The sequence below is a fragment of the Momordica charantia genome (assembly GCF_013281855.1).
Source record: "Momordica charantia cultivar OHB3-1 chromosome 2 unlocalized genomic scaffold, Mcharantia_2.0 BLBB01000002.1, whole genome shotgun sequence".
Taxonomy (NCBI): Eukaryota; Viridiplantae; Streptophyta; class Magnoliopsida; order Cucurbitales; family Cucurbitaceae; genus Momordica; species Momordica charantia.
The window spans coordinates 10,061,839-10,086,121 of NW_028275160.1; the positions used below are offsets into that span (position 1 = coordinate 10,061,839).

At 33.8% G+C, this 24,283-nt stretch overlaps 3 protein-coding genes across 4 annotated transcripts; 2 read left to right on the forward strand and 1 right to left on the reverse strand.

Annotated features, from left to right (window-relative positions):
• Window positions 1-240: 240 nt before the first annotated feature.
• Window positions 241-5,167, reverse strand: LOC111025157 (Tetratricopeptide repeat (TPR)-like superfamily protein). The gene is given in 7 exon segments (XM_022303002.1): window positions 241-827; window positions 907-1,186; window positions 1,405-1,448; window positions 1,450-1,496; window positions 1,688-1,891; window positions 4,009-4,247; window positions 4,773-5,167. Coding segments are annotated over 7 exon segments (1,449 nt in total). The 5' UTR covers window positions 5,072-5,167; the 3' UTR covers window positions 241-491.
• Window positions 5,168-6,078: 911 nt separating this feature from the next.
• Window positions 6,079-6,795, forward strand: YCF37 (homolog of Synechocystis YCF37). Its single transcript, XM_022303004.2, has one exon. It carries the CDS (start codon window positions 6,136-6,138, stop codon window positions 6,628-6,630), a length of 495 nt encoding a protein of 164 aa, XP_022158696.1. The 5' UTR covers window positions 6,079-6,135; the 3' UTR covers window positions 6,631-6,795.
• A 2,400-nt stretch (window positions 6,796-9,195) lies between these two features.
• Window positions 9,196-12,361, forward strand: LOC111025162 (UDP-N-acetylmuramoyl-L-alanyl-D-glutamate-2, 6-diaminopimelate ligase). Of its 2 annotated transcripts, XM_022303005.2 has the most exons (5): window positions 9,196-9,355; window positions 9,480-9,532; window positions 11,555-11,731; window positions 11,816-11,896; window positions 11,990-12,361. In XM_022303005.2, exons 1-5 carry the CDS (start codon window positions 9,299-9,301, stop codon window positions 12,156-12,158), a joined length of 537 nt encoding a protein of 178 aa, XP_022158697.1. In that variant the 5' UTR covers window positions 9,196-9,298; the 3' UTR covers window positions 12,159-12,361. The 2 variants fall into 2 exon arrangements, with proteins under 2 accessions (XP_022158697.1, XP_087977235.1); XM_088121109.1 differs by lacking the exons at window positions 9,196-9,355; window positions 9,480-9,532 and adding an exon at window positions 10,804-11,437.
• Window positions 12,362-24,283: the final 11,922 nt, after the last annotated feature.

Below are 24,283 nucleotides of genomic sequence, written 5' to 3' on the forward strand. Positions count from 1 at the left end.
ATATGTCTTTACCAATTGCATATGCTCATGTTAGCTTCCTTTTTACCATTCTTCAAGTCAGAAGATAAAAATCACAACAGCTAATTAAATTTAAGGTATAATCTAAGGTTTAATTTAATAAAATTGAAAAATCAAACATAGAGATTCTAATGGTAAAAGTTGAATTTTTCCCAAATAAATTTCTACAGCTGGAAAGTATCTTGTTTATACTAAACGTGGGGCTTATGGCAATAACCAAAGTGAAAGTGTAAAACCCAGATGTATTACTGTAAAACTGCTGTTGGTTACTACACTAAATCTAAGATTTAAGAAGTCTGTAAAAACATCATATAGGGTAAATATTGGTCAAACATAGTACAAACATACATGAAAAGGATAACAGCCACAGCCAGGAAGATTCTTTTTTGTTATTTTTTTTTTCACCTTCTAAACTAGATTTACTGATATGCAGTTTGGGATATCTAATTTCAGAGTAAGTGAATTCAAGAACTTCAGGCAGAACTGCCATCACCTTTATCTTGTGATGATGAATCTATTGCCGGTTTCTTCATTGGGTTTGATTCAGCAGATTCTGAGTTTGTAGATACTCGTTTGACTCCCCTTCCGACGACACCAAGGTGTGTCACTCCGGGTGCACCGTTTGTGTGGGCAGTTGAGACAGTCGGAGAGTCAAATCCTCCATTGCTGTTAGCTGAAGCCAACTGGGAAGAGTTCAACGCTGCTGGAGGTGCGCTCTTTTCATTGACTTTCGACCTAGCTGATCCTATCCCAAGGATTTCTGAGAGAATTGACTTCGGGTTTGAGGCTAGCTGTTGCAGATCTTCAAGCTGCAAGCACAGAACATTGATCAGATTTTCCCATTTCTGTGTGTCTCAAATACTTGCGGACGTTCTAATCTAAACTCACCTTCTTTTCTAGCTCAACCAAAAGCCCAGATAGAGTTTCAATCTCAGATTGTTTCTCTGATGCAGCGTTGTCAGTGTCAATCTGGGAGACATTGGAGGACAGCTGGGCAGCTGGTTCCGACCCCGATGTAGAAGAAGCTGTCGTTGGTACCAGGATACTCTTTACTTCGTCGGTGAGCCGCAGCACACGTGACTTGCAGATTGATATTGCCTTCTGGCAAAATGGAATGGCTTCCTGCGGCTTGGAACCGAACTCCAGACACAAGCATAAACGGAAGTTTCTGAAATTTTCAGTTAAGGTTGCAAAACACACTTTTTCCTCACGTGTTAGGAAATTACATGATCCACATATCAAAACCAACTCATAAGCTATAATTATAGACAAAATTTGAGGTCAGCTACCTCAAAAAAAAAAGGTCGTTTTTCTTTATAAAATCTTGGCAGTAATATTTGCTGAGCTTCAAGTATATTCAATTCTATTGACAAACAAGAGGGATACAGTTCGGCAAGTTGTCGATTGTCGGGTTCAACAAGTCTTTCTAAAAATTGATAACGCTTTCTGGTAGTCACTGAGGGAAGTTTCAATGTCCTCTACATGAAGCAAAAAACAAAAACGAAAAACGAAAAAAACAAAACAAAACAAATTTTAAAACTGAGGAATGAATCTCTTACTGGTAGGGGAGAGAGAGAGAGAGAGAGAAATGGAGTTCGAAGGAAAAAAATTAGAAAAACACAAACCATTGAATTTATATCACACGAGAGCAAATAAAACGCAAATGTACCTCTTTCTAGAGCAACTTCTGCCAAGGCCGACAATATGTCCACTTTCTCCATTGTGTCACCCGAATCTTTTTCAACTATTGCTCTGGCAACGTCCAGCATTTTCCAAGCTAAATCCAGGTCAGATTCATCTTCATCTGCCTCTGCCAAGTCTTCGGCATCACTATTATCGGCATCTTCTTCATCCTGATCTTTCTTACTGGAAACTGTCTCAAATAAGAAACAAAGAAAATAGAAGGTCAAAAAACTCCTTAAAAAATCTTTAAATAAAAACCAGCATTAAAAATAACATGATCAAAACTCAAAAATGGAACAATGTTAGTATTCAACGGTATCATTTGGGTTCTTAACAAAAATGTCCAGGCATGATAATCCGTCATTCAAAAATCGAAGTGTATCTATCCATGCATCCTCTCCAGCATTTGAAATCCAACTCTACTGTTGCAGTTACCGTAGGTATTATCAAATGTAAATCATTGTACTTTGAAAGACAAGAAAGAAACAGTAAATTCATTCAAATTGTGTGTACGCAGCAATGCAGTGAACTACAAGTCTAAATCAGGAAAATTATAATACCCAAAGTGCTTGAATACATAGATAAGAAAATTATAAGATTGAGTACAATCAAACTCCTGTTGTAGCAAACATAGGATGATTCAATACCAAGACTTAATTTCTTAAAAAGTATTTGACTACACGAGTAAGTTAAGGTTAAATGGCAGATGGATATCAGTAAGTAGCAACATATACCACCAGGCCGTAACTAACGAGTAATCAAAAATAGATTCTAGTGATTTGTTAGGAGTTAGAGCTGCTCCCAGAGCTCGACAATACTGGATGGTAGCAGTATCACTGCTGCTCAGACTTTTCCTTTAAAGATGACATTCATTATATGGAATTATAACTCATCAAGATGACAAAAAAAGCTGACTAACTCTAGAATTTTAATAAAAACAAATAGATTAATAGACGTAAACACATAAATTAACATGTTTGGCACTAAGAATCCATCAAAAAATCTGGTTTTCTTTTTTTAATTTATTTAAGCTTCACATGAACTATAATTCTTTTGAATCTGAAAAAATGTATAAGAGTGGTATGTTTTCTAAAGCACATTGATAAAATGAACAAAAATACTTGGAGCCAAGACTCAAGATGCAAAGAAAGATGCATGCCTAAATGAGAAGAGGTGCATGATATCACACAGAAAAGTAATTCTTTTTAAGATTTAAATATTGCAGACCATAAAAATTTATATATAAAGTTGCTATGAACACAATCAATTGAGAAGGAAAAAGGGCAGAGATGCCATCATCTGACAACAGAGAAAAGGGAGGAAAAAAAAACTAAAGAGGAAGATAAATCTTCTAAAAGGGCACTCATATACAGGACAGAAAGAAAGGTATTATACTGTTTACTGTAGTAAGGCACCACAACAGGGTATGTCAGTCATTGAGATTCAAGTCAAATGCCCTCCACAGAAGGCAAGACACCCACCCACCCAATGTGTGCGGGAGCCTACCAAACACGAAGGCGTGCATATTAAACAGGAAGTGAGAGTGACAATAGTCATAACGATCAATGAGTAAAGTAGAAAAGTTCTGTTGTTCAAAATAAATATACAAAGCAAATCATGGCATCCCAATGTCAATAAAGAAAACTTCAGAGCTCGTAACATTTCAGAATGGAAATACAGCAACATATCAAAGGATGTGAAATAAACGATATAAAGAACCAATTGATCTCTTTACTTTCAATTAAAGTACTTTGATAAAACCTTGATGCAATAAAACCAGCAGTTTTTATTCGTACTCCATGCTGTAAATTCAAATGTAAGATTATGCAGCATTTAAATTCATTGATTAAATTACCATTGAAATACATCAAAGAAACCAAGATAAACTAAAACCAGGAGCATGTTATTGTTACTCAATGCTCAAGAATATAAGATTCTCTCTCTGGGGAGGTGAGGAGGGAGGGAGAGAGAATATCTGAGTGAGTTGGAATTCTCTTCAAGTAAGTCATAGATTGGAAGGGAATGCATTACATTGCAATATGCCATGTTTCAAATTTCGGTTTCAAATAATATAAATTAGCAAATGTCCAAGGGAAAAAGGGTAAACATTTGAACGTTTCAGATTTCAATTTTCTTTTTTTTTTTTTAATGGAAGAGCAACTTTCATTACGAAGACAAAAAAAAAAATTGAATTTCAAGTCATACAAGTGAGTCTTCTCTACCACATGAAAATGTCCGAGGCAAGAAATAAACAGGAAATGTAAGATAGAAATTAGATTGGCCAGACATCAGGAGGAAGATACCAACCATCATCCGTTACTCCATCCACCAGTTCAGCATTACTTGAAACAGAAGCTTTTGAAGATTCACCATTTACAGCACTCTTCACAGATCCATCTTTATCTGATTCTTGATGGGATTCACCCTCTTTCTTTGGAACAGCTCCCAGTGGATCTGCCTCCTCCTGGGCTTTATACAATAAAGCACATCCATATTTGTAGTACAATTTGACGCATTCTGGAGCCAGTTCACCATAATGTGCAGCTCTGAAGTGAAGTATTTTCAAGATTATTACTAGAAAAACAAAAAAAAAAATTCAAAGGATTGAAGATGCTTATTACACAACCCAAAATTAAAAGTATTCAATTGCTAGTGATTTAAGAATATGATTTTCACATTGCAAAAGAGACACGTTAGCGCCAGGTATCCTATATACACTCTAAATAAAACGGGCAACAAGGTCTTATTATATACAAAAACTAAATAAATAAACAAATAAACTAAAACATAACGAGTAAAACTCATTCATATATACCGACACTGTTCGGTGACCCTGACGAACGGTTGATCTTAAGTGAAAAAATGAAACACATCTGGAGCAACAACATACGCCCCACCGGTAAAGAAAAGCGAAATACAACCCAATATGAATTGACTAGATGGTAAGTGGAATGATCTAATGGAGTGAAGTAATCTTACAAAAAGCTAGATTTTCATCTTTGTTCCAGAATTCAAGGCGTAATCAAACAGAAATTCAAGAGATAGACAGTGAAAAATAACAAAACCCTAACCTAATCTCGAGGGCGCGGCTGAAGCAATCGACAGCCTCGTTAAAATCATTATCCTTCATGGCCTTGGATCCTTTCTCCAGCAACTCTTCCGCCATCTCCAACGATTTCTCACCGCTTCCATCGGAGGTCTGAGCAGTGGCTTCAGTAGCGGCGTTCTTGTCATTGGAACAATTGGAAGACGACTCGACGCCTCCCTGGGCATTGGACTCAATGGTGACCTCACTGGCGTTCAGGCTTTCGTCCACCTTCGGTTTATCCACCGTCACCGAGACCTCCGATGGTGGACCCTCGTCGGCCATGGCTATAATTTCCGAGCTTAGAGAAAATGGAGGTTTTAGCAGAGGGTTCCGCACTTCGAGCTTCAAAATCCTTTTTGGGCGGAAACGCGACAGATAAAATAAAACCTCTTTTTTTTATATATCTAAAAACTAAAAAGGAAATGCATTTTCTCTTTTTAAATTTAGTCTCCATTCTTGTAAAGTTTCAATAATAATTTTTATGAAGTTATGAGACAGCATAGTCGAATGGATAATATATACTTCGATAATTGATCCATCTCAATTTCACAATTATTTAACTAAAGAAATTGAGTCAAATAGATAGATAACGTATTAGGCCGTTCTTATTCTACGAGGGAATGGTATATCTATTTTACCAAATTAAAATAGAGTAATTTTCACTCAATAAGAAAATATAATTCGATATTGTATCATTATTTTGTTAGTTAGTTTTATTGTTCTATGATCTTAAGAACAAAAATTAATATGTAGAGATGAAAATCGAATTGAAAAAAATACAAAAGATTAAAAAGCAAAATTTCTTTGAAGTAACAATTTAGTTCTTAAATTTTAGTGTGATGATTTAATTTGTGTACTTGTTCCTAAACTTTTAGCATGTAATAATTATAAACACGTTTGGTGTTTTATTATTTTATTGGTGTACGTAGTAATAGAATTTTTCTTAATAAATATTAAATCGATACAAATTTTAAATTACAAACATTAAACTATTACATGTCAAGTAATTAAATTGTTACAGATTTAAAATAAATGGAATAAATTGATATTAACTAAATCCTAATTTCTACAAAAGTAGAACGAAGAAAATGATTTTTAACCCAGAAAAATGAGGGATGAAATTGAAAAGGAACCAAAAATAATCATTTAGCAGCTAGAAAATGTATTTTCAGTGAAAACCCGCTTTTACCCTTCCATTGTTTGACGTGTCAGATGAATGACGATTGGGGACAAGGGTATTTTCGGTAGCTGAAAATGAATGAGAAAACGAAGCGCTGATATTGCTTCCCTCGCGTTAAAGGATTAGAAAAGTTTGCTCCCAAATTCGCAGAGTGAGAGAAAAAGCTATGGCTTCCACAAGCTCACCAATCCTCCAAATTCTCCGACCCCGATGCCGAGTAAACACCACCGTCCGCGCCGCCGTTGTGAAATTGCAGCCGGAATCTCTCTCCGCCGGCACAACGCGGCGGCAGGCGCTGCTGTTTTTCACTGCGACGGCGGCGATTGCGGCGAGAGAGAATCCGTCAATGGCAGAGGACATTCCTCTGTTCGGGCTGAGGAAGAAGCTGAAGAAGGTGGAGGAGGAGGCGGAGGAGATCGTGAGGGAAGGATTCGAGGCGGCGGAGAAAGGAATCGAGACGGCGGAGCGAGGGATCGTAACGGCGGAGCGGGGAATCGAGGCGGCTGAGAGAGAGATCGAAACGGCGGAGAAAGAGATCGAAACGGCGCTGAATTTCGGTGCGCTGTCGCAGGCAGGGGCGGTCGCCGGAGCTGAGGTAGTCGGAGTTCTCGTCGCTACGTCGATTGTTAACGGTATTTTGGGTCCTGAAGGTCAGAGTTAAATGTGTATGTTATTAAATTGGGATTTTTTTTGTTTTTAATTTTTAATTGTTTTTTCGTAACTGCTTTTCTGGCTCGGGTTAGTGTTTATAATTATTAATTAATGAATGTTGTGGTATTCTTTGCCTAATTATTTAGTTCGAAAAATGATGTCAAATTTGGTATAATCCATCTGTTGATGAGTATTGTTATTTAGATTAAAAAATACTTTTAGTTAGTGATTTAGTCTCTTTTTTTCCTTTTTTTTTTTACTTTTGTTTGTAATAATTTAATCATTGCATTTTCAAATTGAGAATAATTTAGTCTGAAAATTTATAATATAGTGTGGAACAATTTAGATGATATTTTTTTTATGTTTAAGGAGTATTTATACAAATTTTCAAAAAAAAAAAAAAGAGTTATCGATTGCTCTTCAATATGATATCGAACCCTCTGATTTATAATGGATATAGCGACATGTACTTTAGTCTTTTATCTCAATTTTACAAAAGTTTTGTTTACAAATATTTAGGAAATAGATCACGCATATGGTAAACAATTATTGATATTAATCAGAAATTTTGATACTAGGAGTGTTTATTTTACTCTCCTCTAGCTATAAAAAAGAGTTCAATAAAGTTTCTAGAAATTGTTTTACATTTAAAATAAAATAGTGTTATACTAACGAAAATCTATCATTGGATTGCGAGGGAAAACTATTTAACTAACATCAATGTGGTGGTGGTGTTTGTCAGAGTGACTCCAACAACGAAGTTAGATAAACAAATATGAATTAAGAATTCAATAAAATTTGAGTACAAGTATAATAAATTGTTATTTAAAGACATATGGATTGAATATTAAGAATTTTAGATAGGCAAGAGCGGCAAACTCATCATGAGGGTGGAAGATATCTCGAAGTGGTAGTTAATAGACATTATAATAAGTTGATCAACTAATGAGAGAGAGGTAGAAATGTAGTTTGGACTATCCTCTCTTCTTGATTAGTGGTTGAATCTCATTTTCTTTTGGTAACAAATATCATTAATCGGAGTATTGAATCAATGAAAGTACCTCGATTCATAACATCTGAACTATATAACTTTAGGTCAGAGAATAAATTCACTGGGTAAGATAGTTATTACTAACCCAAAATCTTCATATGTACAAACTCAACCTGCATTATATTTTACTATTTATTATAAGTTATACATCCACGTTCTTTAGTATAATAAGAGGTGGGAACCGAACCTCTAGGATACATTGTTGAACTTAAAAAAAGTTTTAAGTCATAGGTTAGGTTTCCACATCTTATTATACTAAACAACGTAGATATATAACTTATAATAAATAGTAAAATATAATGCATGTTTAGTTTGTATATATGGAGATGATTAATGTATTATCGTATTTATATAAGTTCAATTTAGTTTGTTTCTAGGTGGAGTTGATGACTTGTGAGAACATGAAATGAGGCATTTATGAATTGAATTAAATATAAGGTTATATAAGTCAAATTGAGGTACAACTCAATTGGTTAAAAAATACCTGGTTAAAAAATACCTTCAATTCTTTTATTTTCACCAAAGTAACAATTTAGTCTTTAAACTTTCAAAAGTAACGAGTCGTATTGTATTTAAAAATTGGTTACAATTTAGTCCTATTGTTAAAACTCTATTAGGATTTAACAGAGAGTGACATGACTACTAACTAGGATCTAATGTGCAAAATTAAGGATCATTTGTTCTATTCAAGTTCACGTTTGTTCAAATTTGGGTAGATTTCGGGTAGGCTTCGCTAGTCACCAGCATTGACGAGTTGAAGTTGATTAATTTGATTCTTTGGCTGCCCTGTAATTTGATGAAGGCTAGAAATAGCCATATTCTGTTCAAGGAACCCATTCAGATCGGCCTCTTACATTACTATCAAGACTCTTCCATTTCCTAAAAATCTATCTATGTAATATCAGAACAAGAAAGAAGAAACAAAGCCTAGCATTTTACTTATTACTATCATAAGTGTGAGATAGAGATCATCTTTCACCTCGTTGGCTAACTATGGTATAAAAATAGAGAACCCATTGCACCATTTGTTCGATTTTCTTTTTCGAGTTCCATTATATTTTAATTTGTTATGCACTCAGTTTCACCTTCACCTTCAGTTTGTAGAGTCCTCAAGCACCTCAACTCACTCGAGTCAGGGCTGATAGAGGTGGTCTGACCTATATAGTTCAATTCATGTTACTTCTTTGAATTCACTCTAAGTGAACCTAATATGGTAATTCCACCTACAATATTAGTTTTTTTCTGGAATGGTTTGGACTAATTTTTTTTTTTAACTATATTTCAAACTCTATTTGTAATTAATTGAGTTTATTTTAAATGGTGAAATACTTATGGGTTAGATTTAAATATTTTGACATTTTCATGAAATTGAACTTGGATATTTAAAATTTTAATAATTAGATATAGATTTATTACGCAGATATCTAATTAAATTTAAAATAGGAAGACTACTAAAATTGAGTGGGCCAAAGTGGATACTAAAGCCCAACTAATCCGGCCCATTAACATAACTCTTGAATTTGCTCGACAACCACCCGGCAAATTCAAGCAGCTTCCTCTGTCTCTGGTTTCTTCAAATCGTGGACCGAAAAGCTTCACAGAAACCCTAAAAGCGAATCGGAATCAGATGTCGGACGGAGAAGATACCGATTCCGACGCCCCCGAGGAGTTCACCGCCGAGCAGGTTCGTGTTTTCAATTTCTTCACACTTCTAGTTTTCTGTTGCCACTCGCCTGAACTCGACCGGAACTCCTCTGGCTATGTTTCAAAGGAAGTAACCATTTATATTAAGAATTCATCTGTTGCAGGGAATACAGCAAGATCAAGAGATTACGAAAGTTCAAAATGAAAGTAAGGCCAGGTATGTTGCGAGTCCGAATCCCCCTTCAGCGAATTGTATTTGGTGTCGAACCTTTTGTTTTCGTCGTTCTTTCATCAATTAGCAGTGTTTATAAACTTTGATTCTCCATGAAAAATTACAAGAAGCCATCCCAACTGAAGAAAATTAGTTTAGATACCTAGTTCTGGTGTATTGCCTCTCAGTAGTAAAGAAATGCTGTACCTATCCAATCAAAGATAACTATTCCTGAAACTTCCTGTCATGATATTCCAGCTAAGTGCTACTGATAAGTTCCAGTTCCAGAATTCCAGTAGTTGTAAATGTTGAATTGCTAACAATCTGCGACTTGTGAGGGCATAGACTCTAAGATAATAGATTACTTGAAGAGGTTTCGACTTTCAAGCCATGCATCCTTCTTGAAGTGAATAGACCTATCTACCTTGATAACTGAATTCTCTTATGTGATCTTCTGCTTTGGGATATTAGGACCCTAAAACTTTTTGTGCTGCTATACGAGCATTTCCCAAGTCCCAACAGTCCACCCAAAAAGATTTGCGCCATTCTTGCTCTTCTGTATCTAGTAAATAGACTCAACGAATTTACTTCAGTACAAAGAAGAAAGATGAAAATGGTCTCCTAAATGTCCTTTGAAGTCCACATCTTAGTCCTAGTAATTCATTAACAATGTCAGAAAAATTACTGGTAGACAAGCAACAAAAATCAATTCTCCATCTTTCTCCAAGTCCTCTAATCTCTAACTTCACCAACAAAACGGGCCAATCCACTAAGTTGGGATTTCTCTTTAATTCTTAATCCACTAAGTTAGGCTCAAAATTTTACCCTTTAAGACTTACCTTCTTTGGTTCATAAGGGGCTTATACCTTGACCATAAAAATGCACAAAAGTTTGGAGTCTTTTACATGCATATAGGATATACCATCTTGAAACCTGATTAATGATTGAGCTGAGAATATATCTTAAAGATTTCTTTCTAACCAAGTAGCCCAAACAACCATACCCACCAAAAGTCTCCAAAAGATAAGAAGGAATACACCAATTATTATTGTTGGTTTGCGAACGTTATGTTCACAAAATTGAAATGGAGCAGAACATATGGAAAGATGATGCAGCGGTTTCTCTTGATTCTGACGAACATACCAAGAGGTTGAAAGAGATAGGTTTAAGACTATATATATAATATATATATATATATATATATATATAGTTTTAAAATCTATCCGAAGTGTTGACCTTGCAATGGTAGAGAGTCTAGAAAGAGAATCTGACTTGTGCAGGGTTTCCTATTTACAAAGACATTTCTAAATTCCTTTCCATATAGCTTGATCTATTATTGTCCGTCTTTTTCATTGTTAAATAAAAGTAAATGAAGTTAGTTTAGTTCATAGCAACAAAATGGTGGCCATGACTTTTCTTTAGATAGCATGGGGTCAATTCTTGTTAGCCATAAATGTTTTATGAGTTTTTAAACATCAAATGTTATACAATTATGCAGTTGTGTTAAGGTGCATAAATTGGCTTGGATATCGATGGTGTTATTTGCTGTTGTAATTGGTTTATTAGTTTTATGTTTTATTTTTGGGCTCTTTGTTTATTTGGGCTTTTGGGTATTTTAGTCTTTTGCTTAATGGGCTGGCCTCTTCTCTGTTTTTTGATCTTTTGAATTAGTAAGAATCAGGTTGGGTCACAGAAGATATTCTTAATCATTTTTTTAATTAAAATTACAAATGACGACCATGAGAAGAATGAACTGTAAACAAGTGCCTGTAGCTCAGTGGATAGAGCGTCTGTTTCCTAAGCAGAGAAGAATGAACTGTACTGAACATGGCCAGTAGTTGGCTAAGATGGGGTATTGCCTCAAAAAACACTGCAAGATTTGACAATGGTCGTTCATTCTCAGAATTCAATGTAATATTGTAAATTCTTACTTGCCAAGAACGATATTAAATGATATCCATTTGGATTTACACTGTTCATTACAATGTTCTTTCCGACAGAACATGATATATAGCCTTGTTTATGTAGGGTTGTTCGTGAAGGAAAAGAGCGTCGTAGACTGTGGGCCGAAAAGAAAACACCACGCCCATCTAAAAAGGGTGAAACTGTCGAAGATGTAGCCGAAATCCCAAGTCATATAGATCAAAGTAGCAAGTTGGGAATGCTTCCCAGTAATCTTGTCCAACTGCTTGCAGATCGTGAGAAGTATTATTCTCTCACTTTCTCATGTATTTTTGCGCATATCATAATTTTGTCAAACAACTAATATGGTATACTTTCAATCTATAGACAAGTTTTCTCGTCGGACCCTGGAGATGAAAAGCCTGCAGCAAAGCCAAAAACAAAGAGGAAAAAAACCAAAAGCTCAGGGTGAGAAAACTCGATCCGACTGTTACCGAAGATATTCTTTCTCCCCATTTTAATCTACCTTCTGATGTAGACTGACTCATTATTTTCTTGCAGGATTGAAACGGTTGTTTTAAACAAAAGACAACCGGCTCAATGTTTACAGAATTCCATGGAATTTTTGAAGAAAAGGAAGATGAATATTCCAAGGTCGTCGTCGGTTCTCGACAATCCTAACCAAGCATTACGCCGTCTTTCTTCATCCGGATTGCTAACTAAGAATTAGAATTTTTGTTATTAAATCCATTTGTTGAATCTCTGTTAGCTCCGATAGGACAATGTATAATGTATTTTGAGAATTGGTTACTGAGTTCAAAGACTGGTGGTGGAATATGGACAGTAAAAAGATTTATCGAGTACTTGTGATGGTTTTGGCGAGAATCAGAAATGGAAAATGATTACACAGCATGGTAAATGAACGATTCCTCATGTGTTGTTTCCAGTTTTGAACTTCAAGATGGCGATTTTCCTTTGTAATTTATAATTAATACTGTCAATTAAGTTAAAATTTCATTTATTTTGATTGTGCCCGTTTTAACTAATTGGATTTGCATATTTTGTAGCAGTTTTGAGTGTTTTTTATTTGCTTGATTTTGTGGCTAGGTTCAGTAATTTCATGATTGGGTTTAGGTATTTTTGTAATATGTATTCGGTGATGTATATTAGCTGATTCACGAGTGATTTTTAATTTAGTTTTGAAGTATTAATTTTCATTCAAGTTAATTGATGAAAGTTAAGGTTAAATTTGACTTGTTGACATGGATAAATTTGAACTTTTCCCTAAATTTGTTTCAATTTATTTCTTAAAATTTTATTAAATCTCACAGAGCAGGTCGATAGTTTTCTTTCTGTAAGATAAGATTGAGTTGAGAGATTTAACCCATTATCAAATTAAATTTTAAAATTTGTAAGCATCACATTTAAACCAAACATATACTATAGAAAGACTTAAATTAGTAAATTAACCTAAATTTAAACAATAGAAAAACAAAGAGAAAAATTAAGACATCTATTTCTAAAAGTTGACGAAGCTCCCCTCAAAGACTTGATGTACGAAGCTCCTCTCAAGACTTGATGTTTGCATCACTGATAATCATAGTATTCTCAATATTGTATATCTCCTTACGCAATTTTGAAATCTCCAGTCTTTGTTGTTTCAAGTCCTCATTTTTCTCAAAGATTAAATTAGAAAGCCTCTCGGTTTTAGCATTTGCAGTTTTGAGCTTGATCTTTAATTCTTCCGCCTCAAGAAGTGATTGTACTCGTAGTTGTTGAATCGCATTCTTCTCCTCAAGTATTTCAATTTCTCTTAGTAATGCCTCCTCAAAACTAGATTTCATTTGTTTCAATTGGTCATCCTTACTTATTGAAGATAGTTGCGTGAAAATTGAGTGAGACATGGTGTTATACTTTTCTTCCACCTTCCGAAAGTAGCCTCCGACAAATTCCTAACAAAATGTCAAGATTGGTCATATTAGTTTTTGAAATTGCATTGTATATTTTGCATATTTTCTTTTCAAGATTAGTAACATTCCCCACGTGGGTATGACAAGTTGTCATCAAAAATAGAAAACCACAAGCACGAAATTTAAATGTTAGCATAATCAAAAGTGGGGATCACTATAAAGAAAAGTGACAACCACTAATATAGAAAATTTAATTCGGTGATTGGCGGGAGAGTGACATCTCACGATGAGCACTGCCACCGCAAGCACCAAATTTAGGCATTGAACCTAATAAAACAACATCCCTATAAAAATAGGTGATTACTACTGGTATAGGAAATCACAAATATTAAATTTAGTTGTTGGTTTAATTTAATTAAATGCATCTTAGATGCAAATCAAATATAATAATAGGAGAATATATGTATCACATGAAAATCTAGATGTCTATTTACCTCACTTAGATGAGGAAAGTGAGGAATTTGATGTGTGGAGTGGTTGCAAAGTAAACTTGCTAAAGTCAATTCATGAAAAAATAATAATAATAATAATAAATAATATAATAGAATAAAACAAAAATAGTGCAATTAGGGTAAAAAAGGTTTTGAATTGGAAAAAAGAATTTTCATTTGCAAAAGAAAATAAATAATAATAATAATAAAAACAAAAACAAAGACACAAAGTTTGGAGCTGCGAAGAAAAAAACTGAAAGACGGTTTGAAATTCAAAAAGAAAAATAAAAATAAAAAAGAAAAATCTACTTCATTCACATACATGCCTATTTGTCTAATAAAATAATAATGGTAACTTTTTGTTAACAAATTTTAATAATATTTTTATGGATAGATCTATATAAAAGGTAAAATTGAACATTTTAAAAATATCAGAGATTAAATTGAAAATTACTTAAAATATTAGTAGATGCTATTTGATATATAGAAAAAAAAATTGGGCAGTAAACGAAACTTCATATTTTACCTCACTGCCAATCTGCAAAAAATTAAATATATAAAAATATATAAATTTTAAATAGAAGAAGAAGCCAAAGATTAAAAATAAAGAAAATGGAGTTGTGAAAATACTTGGAAACTTGCTGTTGGAATTTCTTTTATTTTATGAGTAATTTGATTATGCATGTCACCCCAATTTATAAGCGATGAATTTTAGTTTTAATCAAATAAGGATTCCTAATTTAAATCCTATTTCGAACTGGAATCCTTATTTACAACGGATAAAAGTTCAATTCCAATTTTAATTTTATTCTAACTTTAAACTAAGAGGTATATACATTTTTAATTAATTTTTAGGTTCGAATCTAATTATCATGGGAAATTTTCTGTCAAATAGTCAATAAAATAAAATTGGACCAAAACTCGTAAGGTGAATTATAAAAAATCATTAAATAAAAACAATGGCCACCATTAATATCTTGATTGATTGACCAAAACAAAATTAAAATTAAGAAAAAAATCCATATTTTGATAAGTTTGTCGTAGTGAACCAAAATTATAACTAAGATAATACGTTATTGTTATCGAAATTACCATGTAACAATTCTAAATCAATGACAATTAAAATCAATCAAAATTTGACGAGGTCTTTTAAATGAGATTAAAAGACCTAAAATGACAAATTAAAAATAATGTTATTGATCTTTTTAATAGATATTGTTATGGGATTGTATCCGGCCAAGGAAATGGGCCTCTACAGACCAGAGAGGCCCAAACCCAACGACAGATCGAGTGAGCCGGGGCTCGGTCCCGACCCCGGCTCGGCACATATCAGGGTCGAGCCCACTTTCTCTCCTCTCCCATTGGAAGAGGTGTCCCGATCCACGAATTCCTGTGATCCAGTGACGACGGATAGATGGACTCAACGAGAAGGTTCTAGAAGGCAAGACTCCTATAAATGGAACAACTGGATGAACCCAAGAGGTAAGCAAATAAACCCTAAGTACTTCACTTAGTAATTCTCTCATTGCTGACTTAAGCATCGGAGCCAGTGTGACTGAAGTCACACCGAGTTAAGGTTGTTCGGTTTTGCAGGCATCCAGTCCCATGATTATCGAGCTTGGTGCACATTTGGCGAGAACGGAGGAAGCCAAATTTCCAGCATCAACAATTGGCGCCGTCTGTGGGGACGATAAAAATCATACGACCAAGTAACATGAATCCGGAGGAAAGTTGTTGCGCCTCCGCTTATTAGCAAGAGGGACGAGTGCAAGTGCACACTGTCACAAGTAATAATCTGGAAATATTCCAAGTTCGTCTCCACAGGGGCTAGTTTTCTTTTAAAATTGATTTTGCAAATTGTTGGAATGAGCAATCGAGTCTGGGAATAAAAATAATTGATTGGTTGAAATGCACGTTTTATAATTTAATAAAATAGAATTTTGAAACCAACCCTCATACTACTGACTAGTTTGAAGAGAAATGAATTACACCTATCAGAATCTCACACTAAATTTACTCTCTAATTGCAAACTGGTTCAACTCCTATTCCATACCGCTTTTGGTTTGTTTAGAAGATTAGGCCAGTATTTAAAACATGTTTGTAAAATACTAGAAGAATCCTAAGTAATTAAAACTCCAACTTACGTTTAATGGGCAAGAGAGTCTATGTGTAGGATCTTGTTTAAGTTCTTATGTCTAAGTAACTCCCCATTTTATCTTGATGAACTCTGTTGACTCTAACATTTTCAGAATTAAACTCAACTGTTGTGATTTAAACAAGTGGCCAGCAAGTAAAATCAACTAGATTAATTAACTCAATCAAGATAAGCAATTTGAGCGTAACCGCCGTGCTATCTGATAGATGTAATTAAAATAATCGGAACTAAGTCATTCGTAAGAGGGTTGGAAAAGTAAATTAATTACTCATAAAAACATGAAAAATAGAAATAATAAGAAGTGGATTGAAATAAAATATCATATTAAGTTTAAGAAGTAATTACAATAGCTAAATTAAAACCGAGAACCAAAATCTAAAGAAAATGATAACAACAAAAAGGAATTGCAATAAAAATAATTCAAGGAATGTTGAGCAAAATTAAAGACAAAACAAATTCTAAAAAAGTAAATTCTAGAGAGGAAACAAGCTGGAATTTTAAATGTCAAGTGAGCTCGGGAATGAGCTCGGCTGCTTCTTCTCCACACTTTTTTTTATCCGTGTCCGTTCCGCATGCGCTTCGCGCGCCATTGGCGCTTTGTTCTCCTCTTATTCTTCATTGGACGGTTCGGATGGACTTCGCCGTTCTTTCCCAACTCAAATTGAAAAGGCTGTCTCACATCGAGATGTCGATTCGTTTTCCGTCCCCAATGAGATGGGGAATTAGTAACCCCCTATTTCGACTTTTTGGCCCTTCATCTTTCTGAATCGAGGCCCGGCTCGCGTCGTTCCAACAATCGGCGGGGAGCACCTCAGTATACGATCGCGCGCAGTAACTGGGAGTCCTATTACACCTAAGGCCAACTTCAATTCACCAAACCAAGGTTCATCTCGTGTAGTGATTGTGGACTCGTACAAGGATATTGAGTAGACGGTTGATGTATCAGACTCGACCCTATCTTTCAGAGCATGCATTCCCATCCGTGTCGCAACTGATTCGGTAAGCTACGTGTCCGGTGCACGAAGAACTGCCTTCGGTCTCCCAAACAGACTTACTCGTGGCAACCTTCCGGCCGCCCAACGACCTATAAGCTTGATGGAACTTGGTATTTATAAGCTAAACCTTGCAATTTGGTGGAGAAAATCTTGGGTATTTGAGTGGAGGAGCTACGATGGCTTAACAGCATTTGGTTGCACGGATCAAGGGATTGGTTGAGATTTCTTCCAACTGCCCAGTCAACAAAAGCCCTTATTTGTAGGTGGAGAATGTGTCAGGCGCATTGCTGAAGTTTCTGGAGTGTTGGCGATGCGCCAGACGCATCGCTGCTAGCTTTAAGATAGCCTCTGTGTCATATGGGGCACGTGCATTGCTCCTTTTTCCTTCCTTTTTCCCCTATAAAAACATATATATTTTTCATAATTCCATCTATTTATCCAAAACCAAGTGTACAAGTCTTTCCTAAGAAATAGTCCCATTTATACCGGATTCAATGCATGAAACACACGTATTTAATTTCAGAAGACACTAAACATGCACAATTTGTAAACATTTTTTCCTAAAATTCAAGACTTATCAAAAGTCCACGATGCTCTGATGAGAATTGCTCAGATCTGAGGAGATCTCAAGATAAAGCAAGTCAACAAGTTTTGTGGCGAAACCCAGAACAAATGAAGCAACAAATTCCAGGGCAGATCCTGAAGGAGATAAACCGACCAATCCGAAGAAAATGATGAACTGAGAACGGGTCTTACCCGAGGAAATTCCAAATGAGACGAAACCACAAGTCTCAGAGCAAAAAGAACAACACGGCCAAAGTTCTAATCAGATCATCCAAACGAGCGACAAGACATTGATGGTGAAGTGAGAAGTCACCAATAGTCCGACATATCCAGTGGATGACCACACCGCCAAAGGGATGATAACGTCTCATACCATGAGATTAGATCATGAAACTAATGTTGTGCTCCCGGCAGATAACGACTCAATCAATAACGATGAAAAGACTGACCCGACCCCTTATGATCACATGGATCACCCGCCTCAGATAGAGGAAAGCCCGCTAAAGAATTAGAATCGATCCCTCTAACGTCTGAAGAGCAAGCAAATCGACAAGTTTCGAGGACAGATCCTAGATGAGGTAAATCGGCGGATTCCAAAATAGGTTCCGGGAAAAACGATTAATAAATCCCAGAATGGAGAAATCAACTTGATGAAGTTCTAAGTTCCAGAACGTATAGAGGAGCCGGTCGAGATCCATACAGTTGATGTTCCTGGACAGGTCGAGGGCAAGTTCGCAGCTCTGGAAGAGAAGGTTGAGGGAATGTATCAACGCATGTCCCGTCTACTCTAGCAATTGGGACAGCGAGAAGTGAATCCACCGCCCCTCGTCAGGGATCCTCGGAAGGGTAAAGCCCCGGAGTTGAGCGAGACAGAGGAATCGACTGCAAACGGCCAAAGCAAGTTGAAAATTGGAGGGAATGACAAACGACGTACCCGAATTTTTGATTCGTCAGGGCAACAGCAAGTCGTGAGGCAACTGAAGTCCCTGATACCCACGGGAGGCAATAAACGTCAAGAATGAAATATTAAAATTATTAGTGGAGACAATCTCACTTTCAATAGAGGTTCCTTGAATAAATAAAGTAAAATTAAAATTCATGCTTAAAGTCTATATGCTTTCCCTTCAATATTCATATCATGAATGAAAGACAATTATTTTGATAACTCTCAATTGAATCAAAAGAGTTGTAAGTTACTTAACAAAAGGGTGCATGCTCACTCATCAAAATTATATTAATTAGAGATCATAAGGCTATTTGATTTTAATAATATGAGTTGTCATCTAGATCCACCGTTGAGGCTATATTCATTAATCGATAAAAGGGTACTACTATCTTGAGAGGGTGGTATAGAGTCACTTCAGTCTCTTTCACCATTAAAGTTTGTATTCATAGCATTTTATATGTGGCAACTAACTTAAGATATTATGATTGTCAAACTTTGTCATTGGGTTGTTTTGGCAAATATTTGATTTTTCCATATTACAGCAACGAAAGATTTTATATGAATATTTTATGTTTCAGTTGATTAAGGAAATTCAGTGTATTTTGTATCTAAAGAAATGTAACTCCATCAATGCGGATCTGCTCATTAGAGGACTTTCGCAAATGTTTCCCGAGCATAATGCTCATATAGATGTGAAAATTATGGTATGTTAGTTGAGTGGGAGTTTGTATGTTCTTAAATTAGACACATAGTATTTTTTTTCTATAGAATAAAGAAGATGGATTAATTTGTTACTTTGAATAATTTTCTTTCTAATTGTAGTTTAACATATAAAGTTAGAAAGCATAAACATTGATATCTCTAAAGAATAAATTAGTTGGACCAGTTGGAAGTAGACATTTTTAGATCATATTACATATAATTTTCTTGCTGCTCTTCCACACTTGACTCGTGTCATTGAGTATATTTGGTGTTGTGATCATTGAAGGCTCAGTTGCGATTATACATGCGACAAAAGCCACTTTCGTTCTTCATTGATATACGAAATGGACTGGATTGTGATTAAAGGAAAGTTTATATTAATAGCATTAAGTTGTGCACTAAAGAATAAATTAATATAATTTCTAATAAAGAAAATTGTTACCGAAGCTAGCGGGAGATTGTTGGAATTAATTTAATTATTAATTCATATGTAGGTAACAAATTAAAGAACAATTACATTTGAGTTATTTAACGGGCATATATAAGTGATCTTGATTATGGGCGCATGACCTCTCAATGGTGTGGTCTACTGAATATAAATCAGCTCATTAATTTAAGGAGATTATGAGAAATACTAGGATTAACATATAAATATAAGGTTATATATGGTCTCCAACATATGTCACTTGAGCCTCTTGTTCCCGATCAGATAAAGAGTAATATTTGGTCTTTGTTGCATAGTTAAGAAAGACTATAAACCACAACTTCTTGCAGGTCATGATCAATCATTCTAGGTTGTAGATACTGTACTTTGTCCGACTTATTTTTCCTTTCATGCATATTTCTTAAGTCCAATGTTTCTTTTGATTATTCTATTTAATAACAAAATAGCAAAATTAATAAAATTGATGACTTTTTTTTTTCATCTGAAGTTGTTATTTAACAAAATCCATTTTTTAATTATTTATTCACTTTTATTAACAAAATCCAATTGTTTATTTTTTTCTCACCTAAGTTCCTATATCTCTCTTCTTTTCTCTCTCCGCATCTCCATTCTCCATCGTTCTCTCTAGCCACTCTCCTACCATTTTTTCCCTATTACTCAGCTTCCCATTTTCTTCATCCCTAATTTTCTTCCATATTTTTTTTTTCGTTATTTCTCTCCTTAGGTAAGGTTGATTTTCGTTATTTATTTATTTTTTTCTCCCACTTTTTTCTCTTTCCTCTTTTTTTTTTCCTTTTTCTTTTCCTCTTTCCCTCCCCTTGCACGTTGTCTTCGTCACCTTTTTCCCTCAGTTTCATATTGTAAGTGTTTAGATTTTCTTTAACTAGACAGGTTAGATGGATTGGAAAATTACTAAAATTTTGTTACTCCAAAAATTTGGTTTTTATATCTCTAAGAAATTTATCCGGTGAGATTGCAGGGTTACTCTTCGTCCAAAATTTCGGTGGAATTTCACTAAAGATTTGTAGTTTTCTTTATTTTTAAATTCACAAAATGTATGTCATGAGTTTAGTTGGAGTATTTCTTTCTTTTAAAAGTGTATGTTGTTAATGTTTCCTTCCATGTCTACTTGCCTTATTTTGTTAATTTTTGTTCCCCTCCATGTAAGTTGAAATTTGTTTAACTGATTTACTAATTCATTTTTTCATGTCAATTCTATTTTAGATTTGAATGTATGAGGTATGCATTTAAATTTTGTAGTTTGAATAATTTGCAGATGACTTAATGAATTTTTATGGATTTAGGGCCGTATAATTATATAATATTGGGCCATGTTCATATTCTTTTTTCTCTGCTGCAAGCTTTTAAACCCAATTTAACCCAATATAATCTCGTGCATCTAAATTTCAAAATACTTTCAAAATTTGAAACCTTTAATTCTCCACTTTGTTATAAATCTAAAAAAAATAAAAAATCATTTTGCTTACACAAAATGTAATTTTTTTTAATGTCTCTAGTCTTTTAAATATTAAAATTATGAAACTGAAATTTTAAATATTAAAATTTTGAGATTGCAAAGCTTGGTAAATATTAAATTTTATCTCAAATTCTGTGTAGCTTTTTAATCTTTTTCAAATCTTCAATATTAAAGCTAAAATCGTGAGATTTGGTAAATGCAATCTTCCAAGCTGTACCTCAAGATATCAAAAAGATCTAAATGTTTCTAATTTTAAATATTAAAATTTTGAAATTGCAGTAATGTTTTGATCTATATAGTTTTTTTCCTCTTATTTCAAGTTAGTTCCAAAGTAAAAAAAAAAAACCTTTTTGTTTCTGCAAATATAAAAACCAACCAGATTCCAGAACTAGTAGTGCTAGTTCTCGAGAATAAAGTAGTGTTAGTTTTTTTTATAAATTCCATAAATACATGAAATTCCCATTTTAAAATGATTTTTAATAGTTCAAAACGTTTTCCATAAAATAATTAAAAATAAATTTTAAAAACAATTTTAAAAAAACAAATTAAAGGGACGTTGATTAGTTTTTTTTTTAATTCTTTAAATACATAAAATTTAAATAAAATAAAATAAACTTTTTGTGGACCTTCAATAATTTAATAAATTGGATAATAAAACCGAACTCAATCTAATTTACGCTGACCAATTTTCTTTATTTTCTTCTAATTGGGTGACCAATCACACCCCTTAAAGAGGTACTTTGAATCATTACTATTTCTCGGTTCTGTTCTAAAAAAGTCGAGGCATTTCGAATTGCTTGTTGATACGGACAAAGTCAAGGAAAACCTCTGAAATTATTTCAATATTGGACCTTGGACATATAATAGTTCCGAATCGAATCTCTTTAGAAAGAAATCTTTTGTTTGTCTCATGGTAGCCTGCTCCAGTTCCCTTACGAAACTTTCGTTATTGGGTTAGCCATACACTTCACATATTTCTAGCGATTCACATGGCATCATCAAATGATACAAGTCTTTGATAAGAATCTACAACACACTAGAACGTCCTTGTTGACGATCCTTTACTCCGATTGGTGGCGACGCCAAATTCTTTTATTTTAAGAGATCCTTAAAGGAGGACGTCAGTCGTTCCGCGTCGCGATCACGTTGCGACATAAGTAATTCTAATCTGTTTATAGATTTGGTTTTCTTCCCTGCTTAAATCCTCAGTCTTGATTGTTCTTGAATTTTGTGGATTTTTTATTCTATAATAATCATGGAATTTTATGACTTTTAGTGATTTCATTCAAATCTTCCTCAATATATTGAGCCCCTAGAAATTGTATTGTTATCTGTCCATGATAATTTTGCTAAGTAGGTTTTTGGTTCATTGAGGTCCTAAAATGCCTTGTATATGCATTTTTTTTTTGGTCTCGTAAGGTGATCACTTTGCATGTTTTTGGTTTCTCTTATGGTTCCAAGATGCATTCTAGGCTACTTTTTGTTTCCTAAATAACATCCTTAGGTTTTTCTTTTTTGGAAGTGAATTATCCTTAGGTTTATGAAAAGAAGTTGGCCTAACATTTTGTCCTTATTCCTACCGGATTAAACTTTGCTCATTCGTACTAATTCACAGAGATTAAAATGGAGATAGAAAATCAAAGATTAAAAGAGTCAGTATCATCGTAGGAATATAGATTGACTCAGATCTCAAGATTTATGGCGGAAGACAAGCAGTGGTGGATCTAGGACTTAAGGTCGAGGGCACAACTACAATGAAACATAATGGAAAAAAATTAGTTTTAAACCTGAACTTAGCAATGTATATCAATTTTTACTATAAACTTTCAATTTGATCAAATTGCATAAATTTATCAAATTTGCACCTTAAAAAGTGTTGCAGTTTTTACCCTCCGATAAATTTTATGCCCCAAATAAAAACGAGAGCTAGATTGTTTTTTCTCTGAAATCTGTAAATTTTAATGTAGTTATTTAATGATAGCTTTTGTGCCTATAATCAACTTAATTTGAAAAAAAAAACTTGGTTTTTATTAAATTAATGAGTTTTTTAAAGCTTTTTACATTGTTCTAGTTTATATTAATAGGTGAATTAGTGGAAATATTGAAGGGATGATAGAAATTGCAACACTTATCTAAATTCATGTTTAATTTCTTCGAATTGAGTTTAGGGTGAAATTTGATACAACTTACCTGGGAAAAATTTTAATTTTTCTCCCAATAATTAGATGTATTTGTTATAAATCTTCAAATTAAGTCATATTAAAAAGTAAACTATAATAAATTGTTGTGTATGATAGTGTAGTCTAAATACTAAAATTTATTGTAAAACAAATCTAAAAATTATTATTTTATATATACATAATTTGATATTAGTTTGATAAAAAAAATGATTGAATTATCTATATAAATATAGAGAAAATATGATAAAATTTCAAGTATTTAGATTATTTTTAAAAATTAAATTTCATTTGATATAAATAGTTTTTTTTTAAGTGGTTTGATATAAAGACTTGGAAGAAGAATTTAAAATAAAAACTATAATACTACTAATTTATAGTTATTTCGTATATTTATTTTATGAATAAATTTGAAGTCTTAAAAGTAAATATGTTTTAAATAAAAGTCAAAAATATTATTTTTATTTTTAAATAAAACATATCTTTTGAAAAAATAAATATGCAACTGCGAAGATTTAAACATGGCCACATCAGTACTAAGTGCGATGTAGAGATTAGCGAACCGACCATGAAGTAAACTAATTAACATGAATACAATATATAATATTTAATTAAATTATGAGGGTACACATTAATAGAATATATTATTTTAACTAAATCCAGGGGCACGTGCCCTTGTCCCAATATGACTCCGCAATTAGGTATGTCTGAGCAACTAGCAATTAGGTATGTCCTAAATAATATCTTTTTTCTACTTTCTACTTTTTCTATGAGCTTTTAAGATATTTATGTAGCTTCGAAGATTGGTTTAAGTGCATTAGGCTCGCCTAAGATATGTTCAATTTCAATTTGACTTTCATAGTTCACTTAGTTGCTATTTAGCCTCTTTATTTTGCTATTTTCTACTGTCTAGAGGCTTTCAAGACATTTACGTAACTTTGGGGGATGGTTCAAGTGCATTAGACTCGCCTTAAGGCACGTTCAATTCAGTT

Bases quoted from the DNA above. Each gene is read 5' to 3' on its own strand.
- YCF37 (XM_022303004.2), top strand. From the start codon at position 6,136: ATGGCTTCCACAAGCTCACCAATCCTCCAAATTCTCCGACCCCGATGC.
- LOC111025162 (XM_022303005.2), top strand. From the start codon at position 9,299: ATGTCGGACGGAGAAGATACCGATTCCGACGCCCCCGAGGAGTTCACC. The intron at 9,533-11,554 runs GTATGTTGCGAG...TTGTTTATGTAG, and splicing joins CAAAATGAAAGTAAGGCCAG to GGTTGTTCGTGAAGGAAAAG. The intron at 11,732-11,815 runs GTATTATTCTCT...TTCAATCTATAG, and splicing joins CTGCTTGCAGATCGTGAGAA to ACAAGTTTTCTCGTCGGACC.